Below are 22118 nucleotides of genomic sequence, written 5' to 3'. Positions count from 1 at the left end.
GGGCTGGAAGTGATCTCGGGAACGGGATAAGTCCGGTGGCAGAGACCCTGGCGTTCATTCATTCATGTAGTTATGAAAGATGATATGGAGTAACCAACACAATAGAATATTTCTTTTTAAAATGATATAATTTATTTTTATCTTATTTGTTTTATCGTAATGAATAACTACTGTATTTTTAAATGAGGAAAAAAAAGCAAGAAATTGTGAATTAGAAATGAAAGAAGAACGTTAAGGGAAAAAAAAGCAATCATTTTGCATTCATAAGTGCAATTTTGCATTTATTTTCCCCTTTCATAATTTTTGTCACTTTTCTATCGAGAATTTGTTTTCACAAAAGCCTAAAAATTATTTGGTCTGACTCTTTTTGTTCATTTTTTTTCTAATTTAGAGAACAATGAAATGCATTGTAATTTAGATATTAGAACGCACATGCATTTTTAGATAAATATAACTGATATAAATAACACTCGATAAACGTGCAAAATCGAAGGAAATGCAGAATAGTTAATTTTTTTCTTGTTATTTGCCGGACTTTCTTCCTTATTATGCTGATTAAGGAAGAAGCATCTAATGGCTAATTCAGGTTCAGTTACGTTTAACCCATGTTCAATTTATTCTTCCCCGAAACATACACGATAAGAAAGAAAAAAAAGATATAGAGAGTTTCGTGATTTTTTTGAATTAACGTAAATAACATTGCATGCCGCTATAAAACTTAACGAACACCTTTTTGTACTTTCATGTTCTTCAAGGTTCTGACGTAAGTTGTTAGGGAAACTTGTATAATAACAATTCCTTTTCCTTTCGTAAAATTAGATTCGCTCTTCAATTTGCACTTTTTGTTTTTCCATGAATAGGATTCCATTAAAGCCTTACGTGACTTTTACACGGACACTTTTTTGGTTGCCTTCGAAGAAGTTGCGAAGACTGAATTTGATCGTGCCTTTATTTCAATAGCACAAATCAAATAAGTGATATAATTTTTTTTTCTACGATTAATTAATATACCAATGTTGTAGAAGAATGGAGAGGGATGCTTATCCTTTGCTACCTTCGTCGCATTTTAAAGTGGTTCTGAAGAAGCTGTCAAAAGGTAATCAATACCTCTCAAGTTCAATCTAATTAATATTCATTTCAACCAATGTCGAAATTTTTGTTTCAAACTTTTCTTGCTGTTTTATATCATTCACATCAGTTTTTCCTCTTTTTCCCCTATGGCTCCCTTCGAACCATAAAGGAAACATTTGTATAACGGTACTGTCTATAACGATGAACCTGCCTATTACGACATTTTCTTTGGTCCGGGCGGAATTCTTATTTAATCAATGTATTTTGAACCTGCCTACAGCGATAATCACTTTTTAGATGCACCTTTCTATTTTGAAAGTCAAGCTGGTAGTACATTATATTCCGATTTTTTTTCGTTTTGGAAAACGACACTCCCATAATCCAGAGTGTGAAATAACAAAAGTTTACGGCACATGACTGATAATAAATCATAATCTACATCTCTCGAGTTTATTTTCCATGTTGATATGTTATAGCATTGAATCTAACTAGCCTTGAAACGTACAGGGTTTCGTTTCAACATTACCAAATGTTTTCGATGAGCATCTGGGACTATAGACGCACATGACTGAGTTAGATGGACTCAAATATATGTATATGCAAGTGTCCACCAAATAAAGAGAAAAAAATTGAAACACAGATTTTCTTTTCTGCAATTTTATTATCAAATAACATTATGCTTACATCTCTCTTTTATGCATACATTTATGTACATTGTTAGTAAAAATTTCAACCAAAATTGAAATTTTGGTAAAAAAAAAGTTTAAATAATTTAAAGTTCGTAAAATTCAATTTTATATAAGCGAATGTTTGTCAGATGAATAATAAGCGCAGTAAAAATAGTTCGTGATACATACGTACACACATTATACGTACATGAGCACCAGATGCGCCAATCCTGAAGCTGTCTACAACGATAACCTTGTCTATAACAATATTTTTTCTAGGTCCCTACAGTATCGTTATAGACAGGTTTCATTGTATTTTCTTCTTTTGCCACTCCCACCCCCCCCCCCCGTTTCATTCCCCCTGCTTTATTTCTTTAGATCTAATTTTTTTTCATAGCTTTCTGTGGCCGCATTAGAAACCTATCATGATTAGCCTTTCATTTGATTTTCACTAGTGGTCCCCCTTAGAATATCCCAGGACCTCAGGGGGCCATATGGCCCCAGATTGAGAGACACTGATTTACATATAGTTCGATATTGAATTAGATCCGATTTTCTTTCGCATTTCAGCAGGGACGGACTTGTAGAAGGCTCAAGAGTGGAGTTATACAGGGCCAAAAACACCGAGGTTTTTTTTTTTTTTTGATACGCGTGTCTTACACCTTATTCATGAAAAAATTAATATCATATATATACCGTGTGACTAAAAAACGAGATGGACGATTTTGCGCTGTTAAAAGAATAGAAAGCATACAAATACAGGGTGTTTTATGTAAATTCGTAAATAATTTAAAAAATTCATAAAAAATGAAGAAATTGGTTGAATTGCTTTAAATGCGGTTTGAGTAAAAGTTAATTTTACAAAGGGGGGATTTCCTTTGGTACGGAAAAAAAAATTAATTCAAATTTTTGTCGATGGAGCATGAAAGTAAATAACTAGGAAATGTGCAAACCAGTCCCGTAAAATCTAGGATGTACGATTAACAGCTCATTTCTGAATTTTCCTGTTACTCGCGCTGACATGAAAAAGGTTTCATTGTGATGACATTAGTGGATAAAGCACTACTGGTATAGTTGTTTCACCTCAGCCACGAATCGCCGACTGAAACTTTACGAACATTTCGGACAAGAGATTGAACAAACGTTTGAGTTCAATCACTCCAGTCGTGCTTTTCGTGCAGCATTCTCTATTGACAAATATTAGAAACAATTTTTTTTTTGTGTAAAAAAAATCACCCTTCGTGTGAGAATAACTTTTTCGCAAACCACATTAAAAAATATACTGATTCCTTCAATTTCTGTAAATATTCGAACTATTTACGAATTTATGTAACGCCCTGTATTATTAAAGAGCCGCAAAATTGTTTTCCACACAAGGTTCGCAAACTGCCAAGCCCGGCTTTGAATATCTTCTTGAAACCAACATAAAATGGCCACTGGTTACCGCGGTTAATTGCAGCCGTGACATCCACCCATAAAGATGTCACGATGAAGAAGGTTGTAATAACAAACTCTGATTTATTCCTTGGGAATAAATTTTCTTTTGAACACAATTGACCCCAATATGGCCTAGTTCAATCTCGAGCATTTCAGAAAAATAGTGTATGATCCTTACAGGGATTGCAAATACTCTCTGTTACCTATGTTCTTTATTATATATACTGTATATTAATGCGTATAATGAAAATTTGAAAATACATATATTACGGTGTATGTGATAAATTGGTTATATTATGCGTAATCGTCAATTGTCTCGACAAGTTTGATAAATTTATCGTTTTTACCCACACAAGCGCCTTTGATAAATTTGATGAATACTAACAAAAAATATCAATTTTATCGGTGATTATGAATAATATTCGAGTTTCATTGGGAAATTCGATAAAAATGCTGAAACAATTATTACTTTTACTGGCGATTAACATTATACCAAGCGCAGCGTACCTAGTAATTTGATAGAAAAATTGGTGTGCTAGATAAATATGAAATAAATTCCCAAGTGAGTCTGTATGCTTTGATAAATATAGTAGGACTCCGTCATAACGAACTTTCAATGAAAATTCCAGGATTTCACTAATAAAATCGTGGTTTTATAATTAAAAATTTGTTAAAATGTGTTAAATTAGGGTTCATTATATCGGGGTGTTATCGTAAAAATTATTAAATATGAGTTTGTTATATCGAGGTTCAATTTCAGAATTCGTCAAATACGGATGAACCTTTTTAGTTATTTCTACGATGTTCGGAAAAACTCGTTAAATCAGAGTTCATTATATCCGGTTTATACTCTCTTTCTCACAAGTATGGGATCATCTGAATAATAAATCTTACCAGGGTAATGGGACAGATTTATCATATTTATCAATACGAAATGGCGAATATGCGTAATATCCGCAAATGCGATGAATTTATGACGATTCCATCACGTTTACCAACGGCACTTGAGTATCATGCATAAAACACCGGTAAAAATGATAATTTTTTTGGTGCTTATTAAATTTACTAACGAAGCTCGGGCATCATGCATAATCACCGGTAAAAGTGATAAATTTAGGGAAATTCATCGAACTTACTGAAATTGTCAGTTGATTATGAATAATAACAACCAGATTTATCACATCTACCTTAACACATACATAGTAATCAGTAAAAAATTATCGATATATACACAATCCTGAATAAATTCAACTTTTTTTCGACACTATTTTGCGCCCCCCCCCCCGAAAAAAAAAATTATCCACAAAGTTTTTCTTGTGAAGAGAAAGGAACGTTTTCAAATTATTTTTCGGAACTCAACAGTCTTTAGACTCAAACGGTTTTTTCTCTATATAATTTTCACGTATTTTGAAAATCTCCAAAAAACTCGTAGAATATAGATGATGACTTGAGACTCCCCCAAGAAATAAGAGTGAAATATTTAAAGGATAGAGTTTTTGAATGAGCTTTTATTTGAATATATATTTGTGGCGGCCTTGAAATTCTCAGGTTATGTCCACTCCACATGCATTATCGACCTTCTTTTCCCGCACGAACTATCGACTCTAATGAGGGGGCAAGTGCAGGTATATTTCATCATCATTTCATCGACTGCCTTGGCACGGTCACGTCAAAGAATTTGAAAAGTTTAGAAGGGTATCATTTGCCATTTATTATTTATTAACAAACACGTTTTTTTCCTCATTCATAAACGAGAAAAAGAACGTTAGGTTATTATAAATAACCATTGCCGCACATTTTGTAACATACAGGGTGATCATAATTAAAGTTCCCATATTCGGAGTAGTTTTTCTCAAAAAACTTCTTATCCGAATGTAGCTAAATTTTTAGGATATCTTGATGAGACCATGGGAGAGAGGTATATGAAAAAATATAGTTCAATTTTCGACCACCAGTGGCGCTTTTTTATTGCATTTTATAATTTTCCCTCGGTCCATATATCGTATATACCAAGTTTCAATGGAATACATTTGCCGTGACGAGTGCTGTATAGGTCTGAGTAGTCCCAGTACACTGACACTACTCAGACCTATGTAGCGCCCGTTCTGGAGGACGTATTCCGTTGAAACTTGGTACGGAAAAAGAAAGTTCAGTAAAATAGCTCCACTTTTTCATCTGGTGGTCGAAAATTGAACTTTTTTTTATTTCGTAAATCTCTCTCCCGTGGTCTCATCAAGATATCCTTAAATTTTGGCTGTATACGGATAAGAAATTTTTGGGACAAACTACTCAGAGTACGGGAACTTTAATTATAATCACCCTGTATTTCATGATCCTCTTTGGATTTTTATGAAAATATTCTTAATATTGAAATTTTTTATGAAAATATACATACGATTTAGAAAAATATCGTTTAATATATCATGTAATCGGTATGTCTGAATGCGGTTTGCAAAAAAGTTATTCTCACGAAAGGGGAACACGGTACAGAGAAAAAAAGTTCAATTTTTTGTCGACGGAGGGCACGGCATAAAAGTAAATAACTAGATGTATGCAAATCAGAATTCTATAAACTGCACGGTGTGTGATTAAAATCTCATTTCTAAATTTTCTTGTTACTTATAAAAGTAGCGTAATGTATGAAATTGATTAACGTAAATATGAAGTTGTACATGCATTTAATCGCAATATATAACTGTATTTCACGAATTTCTCTATCCACAAGTCCTAGTTGGGCACGTGTGATTATTTTTGCTTTCTTTTCTTTAAAAAAAATAGCCCTTCAGGGCATTAGGTGTGAACCTAATTATTCACCCACTTAATGCATATAAACCGTTATGTGGCAAAGCGCACTACTGTTATATGAACCGGCAGAGTAATTATGAAGGAGTTTGATGGGTTATTACTACCCACTGGAATCACCAATTATAGTTTTCAGGTTAAATTGTTTGAGAAAACATTTATCTTCAATTAGGACTAAAATAACCTCCCAAGTAGTTTACCCGAAAATTATTTACATTGTCATTGTCATCATATTTTTATATTTATATATTTATTGTCATTATATTCTTATTTAATTTTTTCACAATGTGCTAGCTAGGATTGTTGAAACGAATTAAGAGTGGCCTAAGGCTATTTTCGGGGTTTACGGAACACGGAATTCACCTACAGCGATTCCCGCTAGGAAAATTCACCGACGAACAGTTCGACACTAGTCAGTAAGTGAACGAAGAATGAGTGAGTCAGTAAATGATACAGTAGTTGGTGAGTGAGTGAGTGACTTAGAGATGGTCAGTGAGCGACAGAATGAGTGATCTAGTGAATAAGTGCGTGAAATGGTGATTGAGTGTGTGATAGAGTGAGCGATCTAGTCAGTAAGTGAAAGACCTAGTGATTGAGTGCGTGTGACAAAGTGACTGACATAGTGAGTTAGTGATAGAATGAGCGACCTAGACAGGGCTACAACAGGTGAGCAACCAAGTGATTTGATGATAGAATAAGCAACCCAGTGGGTATATGATAGAATGAGTGACCTAGCAAGTTGATGATAGAATGAGTGACGCAGTGAGTGAATGACAAAGTGAGCGATCTTGTGAGTAAGTGAGTGACATAGGGAGTAAATGAGCGACCTATAGATCGAGGGAGTGACCGGCCTACTGAAAGATTGATCGAGTGGCATAGTAAGCGACATTGTGAATGATTGACCTGGTGAGTAAGTAAGTGACCTAGTGAGTGAGTGATATAATGAGCATCCTAGTGAGTGACAGAGGAAGCGACCCGAATGAGTAATAGAATGAGCTACATATGATTGACTGAGTGACCTGGTAAGTGAGTGAGCTAGTTCTAGTGACAGGCCAGTTTTGCTCATTCATTCCTTCACTCGTTCTTTGCCCACTCGGATCATTCATTCACTCGTTCATTCACTCATGTCGAACTTATGTCCGTAAATTTCCCATTCGGTGAATTTTCCTGGCGGCGAATTTTCCCAGCGGCGAATTTTCCCAGCGGTGAATTTTCCGGACACGATTGTCGGAGATAGATATTATGTACATTTTTATTGTGGTGCTTTAGACTATGTTAAGTCATCTTAATAGGTTGCGCCCGGTTTGTACAACTCAGAACCAAAACAAAACACGTACAGTCTCAAACTCGGTTATAACATCATTGAAGATTCTAAGAAATTTTGTCGTTGAAACTGAAGTGTCGTTACGACCAAAGTTGAGATTTTCCAAGACATTTTAAATGCAATCCAATACAAAAATTAAGTTATTTCACTTGGTGACCATATTTTATCGAGAAAAATATGTGAAATTAAGATCGTAAATACAGGACACCACTAATTTTTGTCAAAAATGTTGCCAATCATAGGCAATTTTGCCAATTGTTACTTATAAATGACCCTTAGCTGGAAATGAGGAGCTTCATGTCTGGAACGCTAATTATTGACGTTGAGGCAGAGTGGTCGTTTTAACAGAGTTTTACTGTATTAATGCTACCCAACATGCATTCAAACCCTAACAAAAATATTTTTCTAATACACATTTTTCACTGAGGAGGAAGGCAGGACCTTCTTAAGAGCATCATGGGCCCCTGGGCCAAGTGAGTCTTTTGAGATCCTTTTGGGCTAAAAATGTTTGGTACCTACAAATTTACATTTTTGTTCTCGAAATTTTCAATCAGATCTCATTTTTTGAGGTCCTTAGAATGAGACCCCAGGGCCGTGCCCAGGTGGGCATATACGTTAAGACGGCACCGGAGGAAAGGGAGGGGCGAGCTGTACTCAAAATTTGGTTTTAAAGCTTGCTCATTTATCGTTTGCATTGTGAGTGCGGCCTAAAATAGTTTTTTTCTTTTTTTAACGAGGCGTAAAAAACAAAAAGTTCCGGACATCACCATTGGGTTACAAACGAACTCAATCTTTTGTCTGATCCAACAGCAGCATCTGCAATTCCTTACATAGAAGATTTGCAAGGACTGTAAATGAGACGATCTCGCATATAATTGCATTCCTCGTGTTAATGTTACTCTCATAATGCTTGTTTTTATTCTTTAGATAATGATTTTCATGTAGAGGGGTTCTTTGAACCAATCCATAGGGGTGAACAACCACACGAAGGCGCGGTTTTACGGCTTTTTTCACCCCACCGAGACCCTCGTTCTCTTTCGGATCACTGTCAAGGACGATTATTATCATTATACGTACTATTCTTAGGTGTCCATCAATGGGATGAGTTATATTCAGTCTTGTATCTCTGAAGCCTTATCATTTTGCAGAAATTTTCTTTCGGCAATCGTGTATCATTTTTTAGCTCGAGCTCGTAACTGAGGGATATCTCCCCCCTCCCTCTTTCAACAAGGGGGAGGAATGCAGGTGAGGGGCCGTTCAAGTATTACGTCATCATCGATGCGGGGGGGGAGGGTTTCCGATTTGCTGACTTTTGATGACAAGGGGGGAGGGAGGGGTTTGGATAATGCTTACGTCATCAACCACCCTTTATGAAAATATGAGTTAGGATTCAGAGGGGCAGAGCTGATGAGGAAATTTTGCTGACAAGGGGGGGGGGCAAAAATGGCTAAAAATTTGCTTACGTAATACTTAAACGGCCCCTGAGTCTACAGCTCAGCGTTGGACTAGAGGGGGAGGGGCACCGAATTCACTCTTTAACTACCCCTCCCGCATTATAAGGGGACTCCCAAATGCACACTTGCACCGGCTGACAAAGTATTCAACTGTTGTCCTTGCCCTCTTTCATGATTACTGGGAACAACAGAAAAGTGAGCGAAATTCACATAGAAAGAAACAAAACCTTAAAGTACACGTAAACAGAATTTTGGCCTTTCTTGACCCCACCCCGTCAGAAAATGTTAGCAAAGCACTGACCCTCCACTACCACCCCTTTGTCAGCAAAATTAAGCAAGCTGGGCCAAAGCTGCGTTCATAGCGGAGCGAAGAAGTACGAGTTCCACGAATTGCGACTAAGAAGAAAAAATGCATAGGGGGGGAAGAAAGTCATGAGGAAATAAATTCCATTGAGAAATAAATTCTTTTTAACTGAAATTTTCAGCAGCTTTACTTCTTCTTCTCTTTACTACTTCCTCCTTCAGTGATTTCAGTAATAATTAGCAAATTCGTCGTAAATTGCATTTTTTGCCTACAATTACGTATTTTTCCAGTTGTGATATGATTACCTTAAGAACGAAGGTCTGATTTTCTGTTTTAAACCATGAGAATATTACTTTACTTATGTCCATAACAAAAATTCCATAATTTTTCGGTCAGTTAGACAATTACCAAGTCTGTCTGTGGAGTACGTGTCATCGTCACGGACCATAGGATGAGTAACATTGCACTAAACCATGGTTTCCCAAACTTTTTGTTTTATCCTGGTCCCCCCCCCCCTTCTTCAAAAAATTTTCCTTCTCATAACCCCCCCCACTCAAGAAAAACCATAGGATCTTATGCTAAATTCAAAGCTTCTACCGCTCGCCTCCCAGGGGCCGATTTTCCCCACATAGAGAAACACACTACGCTATTACAAACAACACTTCTAGGCATTCATCGATATTTTGGAAATTCCTTATCAGAATGTTTACAAGTTGCACTCGTGGTCTTATTTAGTAGGAGTTACCATGATATAAAAGAGGGAAAATTTTCGTTGCTGTACTTGTACATGCGTATTTATTTAAGGCACCTCCACAGTTTGAACACGAAAGAAATATGCAAATAAAAATATATTTCGCAACTAAAAAGATGTTTTTTTTCATTATAAAAGTAGTGATGCCCTTACCAGACGTGGGCCCCAGGGACGCAACTAGGGGAGAGCAGGCGGGTCTCGTGCCCCGGGCGCTAGACCCGAGGGGGCGCAAGTTTTCATTCTGAAACCTCCCCTTCAACATTACAAGCGGGCGTCAAAATGGGCGCTTGCCCCGAGTGACCAGCATCCAGTTGCGGCCCTGGTGAGCCAGGCGAGAAAATAATAGTACAGCCAGGTGAGTACGAACAATTTCGGCGCACCGAAAATGTTTAGGATCCCCCTTTACCCCAATTTTATATAGCAGTAATTATATATACATACACGCAATATATATATTATATATTTTATTATATTAGGAGGGTAACAAGGTTCTTGCTAGAAATTTATTGTTTGGAAGAAAGGATATAATGTAGAAAAAAAAAGAAGCAAAAAACATATATTTTCTGAAGTCATAGTTCATTCCACGGTGATCCCATCAGGCAGGCAATATGACCTTACTGCGAGTTAGTATGCGTCTAGCGGCCTTTCTTTGCTCTCGCACTGGGCAATTTCCACAGTAGAAATAGTGTATCCTACTGTTTCCTACGGCACTTACAGTGGACTCCTATTAGACGGAATATATCGCGGTTGCACCCATGGAAGCACCAAGTTTGGATTTCCAGTAGAACCAAATGATGTAACGAATTTTAGATTTTTCAACAGACAATTTTACACGTCCCGTATTACACCTAAAAGTTGCAAACAACGAACACATTTTTGCGTAACACACTCTAACGTTTCCAAAACAATCGCGATTATGCAAATTAGACTGTAAACACGACTACTGAAGCTCGTCTGCCGCCAACTATCATTTCTGGCGAGAACTTTGTTCCTCCATCTAATATATACATAAAAAAAATTGATGAAAATTCAGCAGCACTAAAATTTATTTTAAATTAAGAGAAGCGCTTCCCGAAACTGATGGGAGTTTCAGACTTGATGAGTAAAAAAGTAATTGAAGGAAATAATTCCAGCACTAGAGGTGAAAATCCAGAATTTATGAAAGAAATAATTTCAGAAATTATTTTTAAAAAAATTCCATAATTGAGGAAAATTTAGAATCAATGATAGAAATAATTCCAGAACCAACGAAAATTCAGAGCTAACGGTATAAAAAAAAATTACTGATGGAAATTCGGAATTAATGCAAGAAATAGTTTAAGAATGGGTGTGAAAAAGCCAATACCGTGACCGTATATTGGAGCCTCCAATAATTTACGGTTGAATGTGGTTTAATACTGTTACAAGGAAGTTTTTTTTTAATTGGGAAGAAATATATTTATATAGAGTGAGTTCATAATGTTATATCACAGATGGCGCTGCTTACTGGATTTCTCAGAATATCCGAACTTTTAACACTATTCCTAAGAAATTTTGTGATGATGCGGAAACTTCAATATAAACTGATAAACTTTGATAAAAATCATTTGAATTCTCGAAATCGACACGATTGACGAAAAATAACTCCTTCACCATCGAAAAAATATCGAAACTTAAAATTTGACCTACTAAATTAGTGCTGTATTGCATATATACCACATAAGAGTAGTTATAAATGGCTGCGAACCGTGGCGTGTTCGTGTAACCCAGCTACTTTGGGAGCCTGAGCTGGCGGACGGCTTGAGGTTGGGAGTTCTAACCGCTGTGGTGCTATGTCGATCGGGCGTCCGCACTAAGCCCGATGTCGATATGGTTGCTTCGGGGGAGCCCATTGCGACCAGGTCGATTCCTAAGGAGGAGCGAACCGGCCCAGGGCGGAAACGTAGCAGGCAAAAGCTCCCGCATCGTGCAGTAGTGGGATAGCGCCTGTGAATAGATTGCAGTGGTTAGCCCATTCAACATAGTCGGACCCAGTTCTTTTAGCACATTTTCGACAATTCCATTTTTCGCAGAATTTTATTTTATGTAGTAATTTTTTTTATTGTGAGGCTTAAAATTTCAGCTACATCATATTTTTGTGGGGCCACTAAGCGCCACCTCCTGCAGGAGGATCCCTAGGTTAGAATCTTTGGTGACAGGGCCGCAACTAGATGCTTGGTCACCCGGGGCAAGCGTGCATTTTGACGACCCTTTGTATGTTGAAGGAGAGTTTTCAGAATGAAATTTGTCCCCCCTCGCCTGCTCCGCCCTAGTTGCGGCCCTGTTTATCGAGCTCCCAATCTAGACTTTTCACGGACCCTTTTGTATTGAATTCATCGCATGAAAAAAATTATGGTAATATCCCTGGGACCCAGGGTTATAGCCCTACCCGTGTGGGGGGGGGGGAGGAGGGCATGCCTATGTAAGCGTTAGATTGGGAATGCGAAGGGTGCGATCACACCGGGCCACAAAATATTAGATGCCGTGAAACTGGATTTGATTGCAGTGACTCGTATAATATTTTACGATAACTGCTTTAAAAAGTCAGAACTTGAAATTCAATTGATACGTAAACTCATTAACAGAAACACATATGGTAGTGAATCCCTAGCCCCCAATTATTAAACGGTACCTTGATTTTGTTGACAGCACCACAGGCTAAGATTTATAGCTGGCTTCTATTTTTTGATTTTCAAGAAAATTTTCAGTTTTATAGTTTAAATATTTATAAAAAATATATACTTTGTATTTTAAAAATATAAGACCGATACCTAAGGCAGGGGCCCCATGGTCTTAAAAGCACCATAGCCCCACCCGTGTAAAAGAGCTTCTCTGGGCCCGTTACTCTATAAAAGTGCCAGTCACCCGATTCAAAATCTTATGTCCAGTAAAATCTCTCTTTTGCGGACACCGGTGGAACAAAAAAAAAAAAATTCGTGTAAAAGAGGGGATGACCGTTAATCAAGGGTTCGGAATACATACTTTTATTACACAAAGAAAAATTATTATTTGATCATGAAAGAGGGGTGGCCGCATCTGAGGAGGTAACCGTTGAGAGAGGTTTTACTGTATTAGATATTACTTTGTTTTGCCTTGTTTGATAAACGTCAGGCTCCTTATCGACCTGCATTATACAGTATGTCCATGTGTTAAGATGGACCTGCTTTTTTCTGGAACATCCTCGGAAAGGGTTGTTTTTTTTTACTGATCCGAATTTCAATACTCTTACCGGGCCCTCCAAGATGAATTTCGGTATGTGTATAATAAAAATGGGTAAATCTCTGGATCTAACCTTATTCACATCTTTCTCTCTTTCTCGTGATATTGAAAAGGACCGCAAAACTGTTCTTCCACCGGGCCGCTAAATGACGAAGTCCGGCCCTGCATATAAAGATCAGTGATTCCCAAGCAGTGTGCCGCGGCAGTGCCTTCTTAAAAGCTTCATGATGGGCCATCCGGCCAAACAATGAAGCTGAATTGGTGCCAGAATTGATATGCAATGTCAATGGAGGCTATCATTCACCAAGAAATTTCTGAACCATATCCATCCGGTAACCTCATTTGTGTTAAGACTTTGATATGAGGCGTAGCCTGGTCAAAGCAGAAATTATGCCAAAACCATGAAGCCCTGATTTGGCATTCCCCCACTTGTCAATGAATTGAGAAGCCCTATGCCGGGATTTTATGTGGCCCTCCACAGACTTTGAATGGGTCCATGATTTTCTCGGCGTATTAATAAAACTTGTAAAACACAACCAATGAGCCGATTGATTACATTCGCTCGAATGCAACCGATACGCGTGTTTGTTGCATTTTCAAGTTTTATAAAAGAACTTTTATAGTGTAATCCTGGCATTACTGTGAAAAATTATGAAAACATAAATGTTTGATTCTCGAGCAGGGTACGTCGGAAGGTGTTTTAGGCATATACATATTGTGTGCTTGGCTTAAGTTTTTTAAGTAGGAGACACTGATTTTTTTTTTCTGAATCATTTCTGGGTGTACTCAACAGCATGATACAAAATTCAGTGGGCTGGGCCTGCTTCTCCTAAGTTCAGGCTCCGGGCAAATATGAATTTTTGAAGTCCCCATATCTATAATGCCCTGTGAGGCAGAGGCGTGGAAGGGAAGAGTAGACCGTGCCTTACGAAAATTTCAAGCCCTGAAAATTTGTGGGGCCCTGAGCACGTAATCTCATTTGTCCTTGCGAGAAACAGACTATCAGTGACAATAGCCCCGGCTTTGACACCGATGTTCCTAAAGTCACATTCTAGAGCCCTGGGCAAATATGAATTCTCGAGCCAGAAATAATTCAGCCCACTTCAATTTATCTGTCAGCAGGGCCGTCTTAAGCGCATCATACGCCCCCGGGCCACGTGGTTTTTCTGAGACCCTACATGGTAAATTCTAGAAAATTTTAACCACATCTCATTTTTGTGAGGCCCCCTCTTCTCCTGAGCCCCTCGGATCGTGCCCAGGTGGGTCCATGCGTTATGACGGCACTGCCTGTCAGCCTACAACTTGTAGGAGGAGAGCCTGCATTTAAGCTCTTAAGTGTTGTGATTTTTTTGTGTTTCCGGTGGATCTTTTTTTATCCACCACACAGACAGGAACAAAAGATCAACACAAACAAATTGCCAATAATTGTTATCCTCAGTCTATTACGTATTTCGCGTTAGCTTCAAAATTTCTCTTCTTGACAAATTTCACAACTTCAATTTATCTGTTATTCGACAGATGGCGCCTGTTGATTGAAGTGAGTAAATAATCGTATGAGTATCCAATTATTTGCCAGCACTGACAAACAGCGGAAATTTAGAATTTGAATATTTGAATAACAGCCTTGGGCGAGAATGCTATTACGACCTTGAAAATGCATGTAATCAGTCAGGATTAAGAAGTTTGAAGACCCTAAGCACTAGAGGAATTTTGGTCCCCCCCCTCCCGACTTTACAAATCCAATATTCAGTATCACATGTGTATATACATATGCGGCTATATTTTTTTCAATGAATATGTACTAAGAAATAGAAAATATACATTTTAAAAGCATATCTGCTTTTTTTCCCCCATGCTGATTTTTTTAATGCATATTTTCTCATTTTTGGTACATAATTGGAAATTTCTAACTTTTCTTCGGGATTTTTCAGTGCATAACTTAATTTGAGTTGTTTAGGTATATTTTTAGTGCATCTTTTGGGATTTTTAAGTGCTCATTCTGGCATTTTTAAGTGAATATTTTAGCATTTTTAAGTGAATATTTTGGCATTTTTAAGTGAATATTTTGGCATTTTTAAGTGAATATTTTGGCAAAGCATTTTGCCGTGGCTCATCGATCATTTCGAGAAAAAAACATCTGTTTAACAGTGAAAAAGACGGTTCAATAAAAAAAATCATTCGATAAAGCCTGCAGGTCACTGAGAGGTTATGCTGCCGTATTTATGAGATGCTTTCCAGATTCATCATTAAAGCTGAGTGGAATTCTATATATTTCATTATGAAAAAGAATTGAAAAACATTACTTTTAGAGGAAAAACACCTCAATGAATAAGTATATACACAATAATTTCAAGAATTAATGAGAGAAATCATTTCAAATTTATTGAGAAAAATAATTTCATAGTTGTGCTTTTCCAAATAATTTCTTAATCATTCAGAGAAATTCCAAATAATTCCTAAAATTCCAGGGTAACTGAAAGAAATTATTTCAGATTTAATATAAGAAATAGTTAATCGATGTCTTTTAAGGGAAATAACGAAAATGTATTTTTAATCAAAGAATAATGATTTTTCAGTATTTATGAAAATTTATATGTCTTCAATAATTTAGCTCCCACCCCTGTTCAACCCGGGCCCTTTAGCTTACTCACCACTGTACATAGCATTATGTCTTAGTGAATCCAAGTCCAGTGAATTCTAAATACTACTGTGGGAGTTTGGGGCAAGCGGACTTCACTGAAAGTGTTTATTTGGCCCTTGCAATGTCTGAAAGTTTGGTGACCACTGCTGTAGTACTTGGCTTACTCAGTGCCATCTTAACGTATGGGCCCACCACAACACGGCCCGAGGGCCTCATGATAACTGGATCTGTTTACAGATTTTGAGAGTAAGTACGCAAATTGGTAGATAAGTATTTTCAGCTTGGTGAGGAATCTCAGAAAAATCGATTTCTCAGGAAGGGGGTCTATGGTAGTATTTAGATAGCCCTCTACTTATATGGAAGTTGTGCTCTTTAATTTCTATTGGGTGATTAACGCAGGGTAAAAAATTCCAAATTAAAAAAATAAAATAATTTTTTTTCATATCACGAATTATACGATACTTTTTATAATGTTCGGTGAGTTCCATAGATTCCCTCGTGAAAGTCTTCCGGCAGAGGAACTGTGAATGCGGTCAGTTGAAAGAAATTGACCATGAATTCAAAAAACGAACTTTTTTTACCTTTCGCATGGCTTCACTATAGGAAATAGGAAGCACTACACGCACATGGATCGTAGCGGCTATTATGGCCAGATTAGGACATCGTGAACTGAGTACGGACATTTGTGTTGATAAGGAAGCTTTCTGAAATCCTAGCATAATCTTGAAGATGGAAAACGATGACTTGTGGAGAAAAAATGAGTCTCGCTCAACCTTACTTTCAAAAAAAAATATATACTGATAATTATAAACGAATTTCTCTCATGTTATGACATTACTTTTTTTTTTGGCTTAGCTAGTGATAACAATACCCGAATGTAAACATTACTCGTGATTTCAATAAGAGGCGTCTGCTGTATTATTCTAGAAAAAAGCACCAAAACAACTTTTTCTTTCGACATAATAACAAACACACTTCGAACACGATAAACAATTTAAGAGGAACAATTTGATTCAACGGAGCAAAACGAATAACGTTTTGTTTGTGCCGCTTGCCATTTCGTGACTTAATTAACTTTCCAGCGTCTATTCTTTCCCTGTGTGTACGAAAAAATGAACTTTAAAGTAAAAAACTGCAAAAGAGAGTATATGGGAAAGAATTGTGAGTTGAAGGTAATTAATTGTCGGGAAAATTATCGATTTTATTTATATAGTTCTCGTTTCGTAGACAGGGATCAACATATTTATCAGCATTCAAAAAAGTATTTTATCATTATTTTTCCTTTGAAAATCGGCCTACCGTCTTATAATTAAAGTCTTATTATGTTTCACCATTGTAATAAAACACTTCCAAGCCCAAGAGTTTCAGAAAGTGAAGGAACATATGCTGGGAAATATGATATTTTCTAAAGGTCAGGAATTTTCTTTTTTCCGAAACGAAAACAGTATACAGTATATTATTGGGTATTTTGTTTAGATTTTTCGAAAACTACGTACTAGACATATTTTAAATCTGAAATTCTCATTTAGTGACGTCATAATGGGTATGCTAATGACAAAAGGGCCGCAGGCCGAGTAAAACGAGTTCTCTAAGAACGAAAAAATTTTCTCTGGAACATTAAGAATAAATTGCCCTCATGCAGGGCCATAACTACGCTGGGACGACCGGTTCACTGCAACGGGGCCCCGAGCCAAATAGGGGCCACACAATGAATGTACATTTATTTCCCATAATTTTTTCTCCCTTTTAAGAGGCCCCCAAGAAAATGTCTGCCCCGGTGCCCTGAGAAGGTACGTACGGCTTTGCCCTCGTGACTTCTACAAAAATGCTTGAGATCCATGCCCCAAACTCATGAGACGTCACATTATACGTCAATGGTTTTCACAAGGTAATTTTCGGATCTCTTATCTTTGTGTTTCGCCAAGGGGCAAATTGGAAATCATTGCTGTGGGAATGAAACAAACAGTGATAACTAGAGCCCGGATTATATGCATATACATTCGCATATTTTGGCTCTTTTTCATTAATATATATAAATGCTTAAAATAAAAGAATTTTTAGAATAAGTCTATATTTTTGCGATTTTTATGTAAGTTCAATAATTTTTTTAATAATTTTTTAAATAAATATTGCTCATGATATTTTCAAAATATTGGCTTTTTTCCCTCAGGTGAGATTTAGTGAATTAATAGAGATATTTGTTACAACGTTTTTCTAAATATCAACCGTTTTATTGTAAGGAATAGTGTCGAAATTATTTTTGTTACTGGTATTTCATTAACTGGCCAGCTACAAAAAACTGGAAATGTCTAAATAAAAAATATTTAGAAGTTATTTGCATATACAGTATATACATATGCGGGGATATTTTTTTCAATGAATATGTACTAAGAAATAGAAAATATACATTTTAAAAACATATCTGCTTTTTTTCCCGTGCTGATTTTTTTAATGCATATTTTCTCATTTTTGGTACATAATTGGAAATTTCTAACTTTTCTTCGGGATTTTTCAGTGCATAACTTAATTTGAGTTGTTTAGGTATATTTTTAGTGCATCTTTTGGGATTTTTAAGTGCATCTTTTGGGATTTTTAAGTGCTCATTCTGGCATTTTTAAGTGAATATTTTAGCATTTTTAAGTGAATATTTTGGCATTTTTAAATGCATATTCTGGCATTTCAAGTGCATATTCTGGCATTTCAAGTGCATATTCTGGCATTTCAAGTGCATATTCTGGCATTTCAAGTGCATATTTTGGCATTTTTGAGTGCATATAATCCGGGCTCTGGTTAATGTTGATACAAAAATTACCATTTGTGTAAAAAAATAAAATATTTCCACACACACACACACACATTCTGTATATATTTTCCCGTCTGCTAACTGGTTACAATGCTATATAATTCAAATTAGCATAATTAAAATTCAATTTTAATTTTTTTGTGTTTCGTGCTTAGAAAAGAAGACTGATTTTTTTCCCCTCACGGAGATTGCAGAAATTTATTTTTCCCCCATTCAACTAAATTGAACAGCTCCATTTTTTCGGCTAAACATGCGATATTATATGGGATATTGGAATGAAAAAAATAGGTATAACATATAATATATATTGTCTGAAAGTTTTCCTCATATCTATTTTCCTTGTTAGACTTTGCTTTAAATTATCGTTTGAGAGATTTCCTTAATTCCTTTTATCCTTTGTTTTGTTTGACCTTCTACCCAATAATTTTCAGTTTAACGTTTGCGTCTTTTTTTTTTTCTTTTTATGAAAATCGTGATCTGAAAGCTAAATTTTTCTTCTCCTTCCTTTACTTGATTTCATTTTATTTTATTTTATTTTTTCAGAACTCGCCTCGAAAATATCAATGATTTTGATCTCCTGTGAAATGCAAAAAAAAAGTTGTAAATGTTTTATATATTTTTTTGGTAAAAAAAGAAAAGTACCGTAGTCCCCTGGGTTACTTTACACCAATCCAGAAAAAAAAAAGATTCATCGTTGAATAGCGGCAATTCTGATGGAAATTTCCCATAGGGTTTTTCATTTCACCCAACAGGGGACATTATCGGTTAACTCATGTATTTGAGTTTCTGATGCATCCGCTCTGTGAGCTTGGAAATCGCTTTACTAAACATAACTGTGCTAGTTGATTTCACATGGAATCTTTGTCAGCAGAAAAAGTTGCATTTTGCTGCCAAAAAAAAGACTCGATTAAAAAGTAAATGCTGCTTATTTATGTGTACTACCTGTCTTTTAGGGGCCATTCAAGTATTACGTCAGCAGATTTTTAGACATTTTTGACCCCCCTCCCCCACCCGTCAGCTAAATACTGATCCCCCGTCAGCAGCTTAGAATATTTCATATCTTCAAAAAAGAGTGGTTGATGACGTAAGCAACCTTCAAACGCCCTCTCCCCTTGTGATTAAAAGTCAGCAAATCCGAAACCCCTTCCCCCGATGCTGACGTAATACTTGAATGACCCCTTATACTATACTTATGAAGTTATAATTCATTGATTATTTGTCATTATATGCCTGATAGCAATTTGATGGTAATGTTCTGATCAAAACTGGGCTACTTTGCATCACCCAAAAAGTCGTGTAAATCAACAACAAAGTATTTTTTTTTTACTTCGTTTTAGGATTAATTCAGCTCAGTATCAATCCCATTACGTTCAAAATGAATATTGCTTGTCTCTTTTGTTTTTTAATAAAATAATGCAAAATTGCATTCATATAGTTGATTTTTGTTTTATTTACATGTCAAATGAGATGAGTTGCACTTTTGCGAATTTTGATACTTTTTTAACTTCAAGACGAACAAAATCCATATGAGGTAACTCAATAAATTTTAAGTTGGGGTTGACCGTGCTCCAAAACACTACACAGAAACAAACTCTTCACGTTAGCTTTCACTTCACGTACATGCACATTGTAAGATGTACCCATTCGTTAGAGGTTCCACAGAGGAATATGGATGAGATGCATGTGTGGTTTAGTAGTAGTGCTCCAAAGCATTGGTAGAAACATTTTAGGTAGTGCAAAGTAACCCGCTCCTATGGGGTTACTTTGCAAAAATTAAAAAAAAAAAACAATTTAAAAAACTGTGATGGCTTTTTATGGCAACAGACCTGTTCATAAATATCATCAACATCATTTTTAAAAATCATTTTACATATTGGTTATGCCGCATGAGTTTTTCCTAATAAATTCTCAAAAACGGTGCCAAGTACCCCGTGTTACGTTATGGTAATAACTTTGTGCATAATATAGGGAGATTCATCCGAACAATCATGAACCCAACATAAAAGAACACAGTATTGCAACGTGTATTCGTAATAGTGACGTCCCAAGAAACTTGATGAAAATGACTAAGAAAAAAAGTGAAATGACGTCATTAGCACTTTGACTAATACTTTTTTCGCATTGATTTGCTTTTCAAATGATATTTTAGGCCTGAGATAAGCTAAATTTAGTAACTGAAAGTTTTAAAAAAAACTAACTGGTTCACAACTGGCTGTTGTGATTGGAACAACTGGCAACGATTGGAACGCGTTAAATAGAAAAATTTCTATATTTCTAATATATATAATTTAATTTTTTTATTTAATTAGTAGAGACATATGTTCTGTTAGTATTTAATTGTCAAATTTGGTGGAATTTAACTACAATATTTCTAAAGGAAGACTTTTGCAAAGTAACATTGTAAGAAATATAACGTTGCAAAACTTCAACCGTGTATATAATTTTTTTTTTCGAGAAGTATAAAGTAATTAAATATGAATGTAATATAAACTTGATGTCGTGCAGCGATTCTTAACCTCGAGGTCCACGGGGGTCCTTGGAGAGTTTTCAGAGGGGTCTATGAGTTCTGGTGAGAAAACAATTAGCTTATTGCTTTTACGTTATTATGCTAAGTGAAGATGTACGTGGCCTTCATCTTATTGGCAGGGAAGGGGAGGGGACCCCTGTCTTTTATCTTATTGACACAAAGGGTCCGTGAGACACAAAAGGTGAAGTTCCTCCGGTCTAGTGTTACAATATTATTTAAACTTAACCCTTTCTACAGTTTTATAAATTTCATTGATCCGTATTACAACCGGAAATAATCAAACCCTCTGTAAAATGCCATACCTTTTTCCAAGAAGAAGGCCTCACTCCGATTTTGTACTGGTAATAATGCTCTTCCACGACTGAGAAAGAGAAATACAAAATGGAGGAAGAGGAAATACTCTATATTTTCCTATTATTTAAACAGTAAGCATATTACTGCACTGATTGTAGCCAAGGGAAGGGGGAAAAAGTATATTTCAAACAGCGTCTCTCTCCTTCTGTAATCAAAATGCGAACAAAAACCGACTCCGTGACATGTTTGGGGAGAGATTGAAAGTATGTTCGTAGGAGAAGCCGTATTCATGAAGCTTTTTGGCTCGTCATTGCTGAAATAATAGGGTATCAATGAGGCGAGATATCTCTCGTAAATGACGCTGAGGGGTGTTTAACGTACTGTCTGTTTCAAAAATTAAAAATTAAAATGAAAGCAAATAAATGAGAAGAAATCCGTAAAATATACATCATGCGTATACAGTGCCGTAACCGGGAAAGAACAGGCGGGTCTGCTGCCTCGGGCTCCGGACCAGAGTCAACCAAAAAGGTCATAAATTTGACCCTATAATTTCTACTTCAACATTACAAGGGGGAGGGGAGTTGAAATGAGTGCTTGCTTCGGCTGACCAAGCATCTAGTTTCGGCCTTGTGCGCATGAACATAAACGAAGGTAAGTGTAATGAGATGTGCTCCTAAAAATGTACATGGGCACTTCCTAGGGATAAATTGCTCAAACCCAGGGAGTGAGAGGGATCGTTGATTTTATCTGGAACACTAGTTCAAGGATGAATTGAGCGTCATAATGAGCGAACCATAAAGAAGAG

General features: G+C 36.4%; 1 protein-coding gene and 1 non-coding gene across 2 annotated transcripts in view; both read left to right on the top strand.

The window, feature by feature from the left end:
• The first annotated feature begins 960 nt into the window (after positions 1 to 960).
• Positions 961 to 22118, top strand: part of LOC149086432 (uncharacterized) — a 50307-nt gene continuing 29149 nt past the window's right edge. The window contains exon 1 of the mRNA XM_089255543.1: positions 961 to 1096. Within this exon, the coding sequence (XP_089111669.1) occupies positions 1027 to 1096 (70 nt within the window). The 5' untranslated portion in view covers positions 961 to 1026. The remainder of the gene's footprint in view (positions 1097 to 22118) is intronic.
• LOC149086433 (signal recognition particle RNA) lies at positions 11529 to 11830 on the top strand. The gene has a single exon (XR_016192623.1).

Source organism: Pholcus phalangioides, unplaced genomic scaffold, assembly GCF_987345545.1.
Source record: "Pholcus phalangioides strain wild (caught in Gottingen) unplaced genomic scaffold, Ppha-v1.0 ptg000004l_1, whole genome shotgun sequence".
Lineage (NCBI taxonomy): Eukaryota > Metazoa > Arthropoda > Arachnida > Araneae > Pholcidae > Pholcus > Pholcus phalangioides.
The sequence above is the reverse complement of the archived record's forward strand: the minus strand, read 5'-3'. Positions and strand labels throughout refer to the sequence as shown.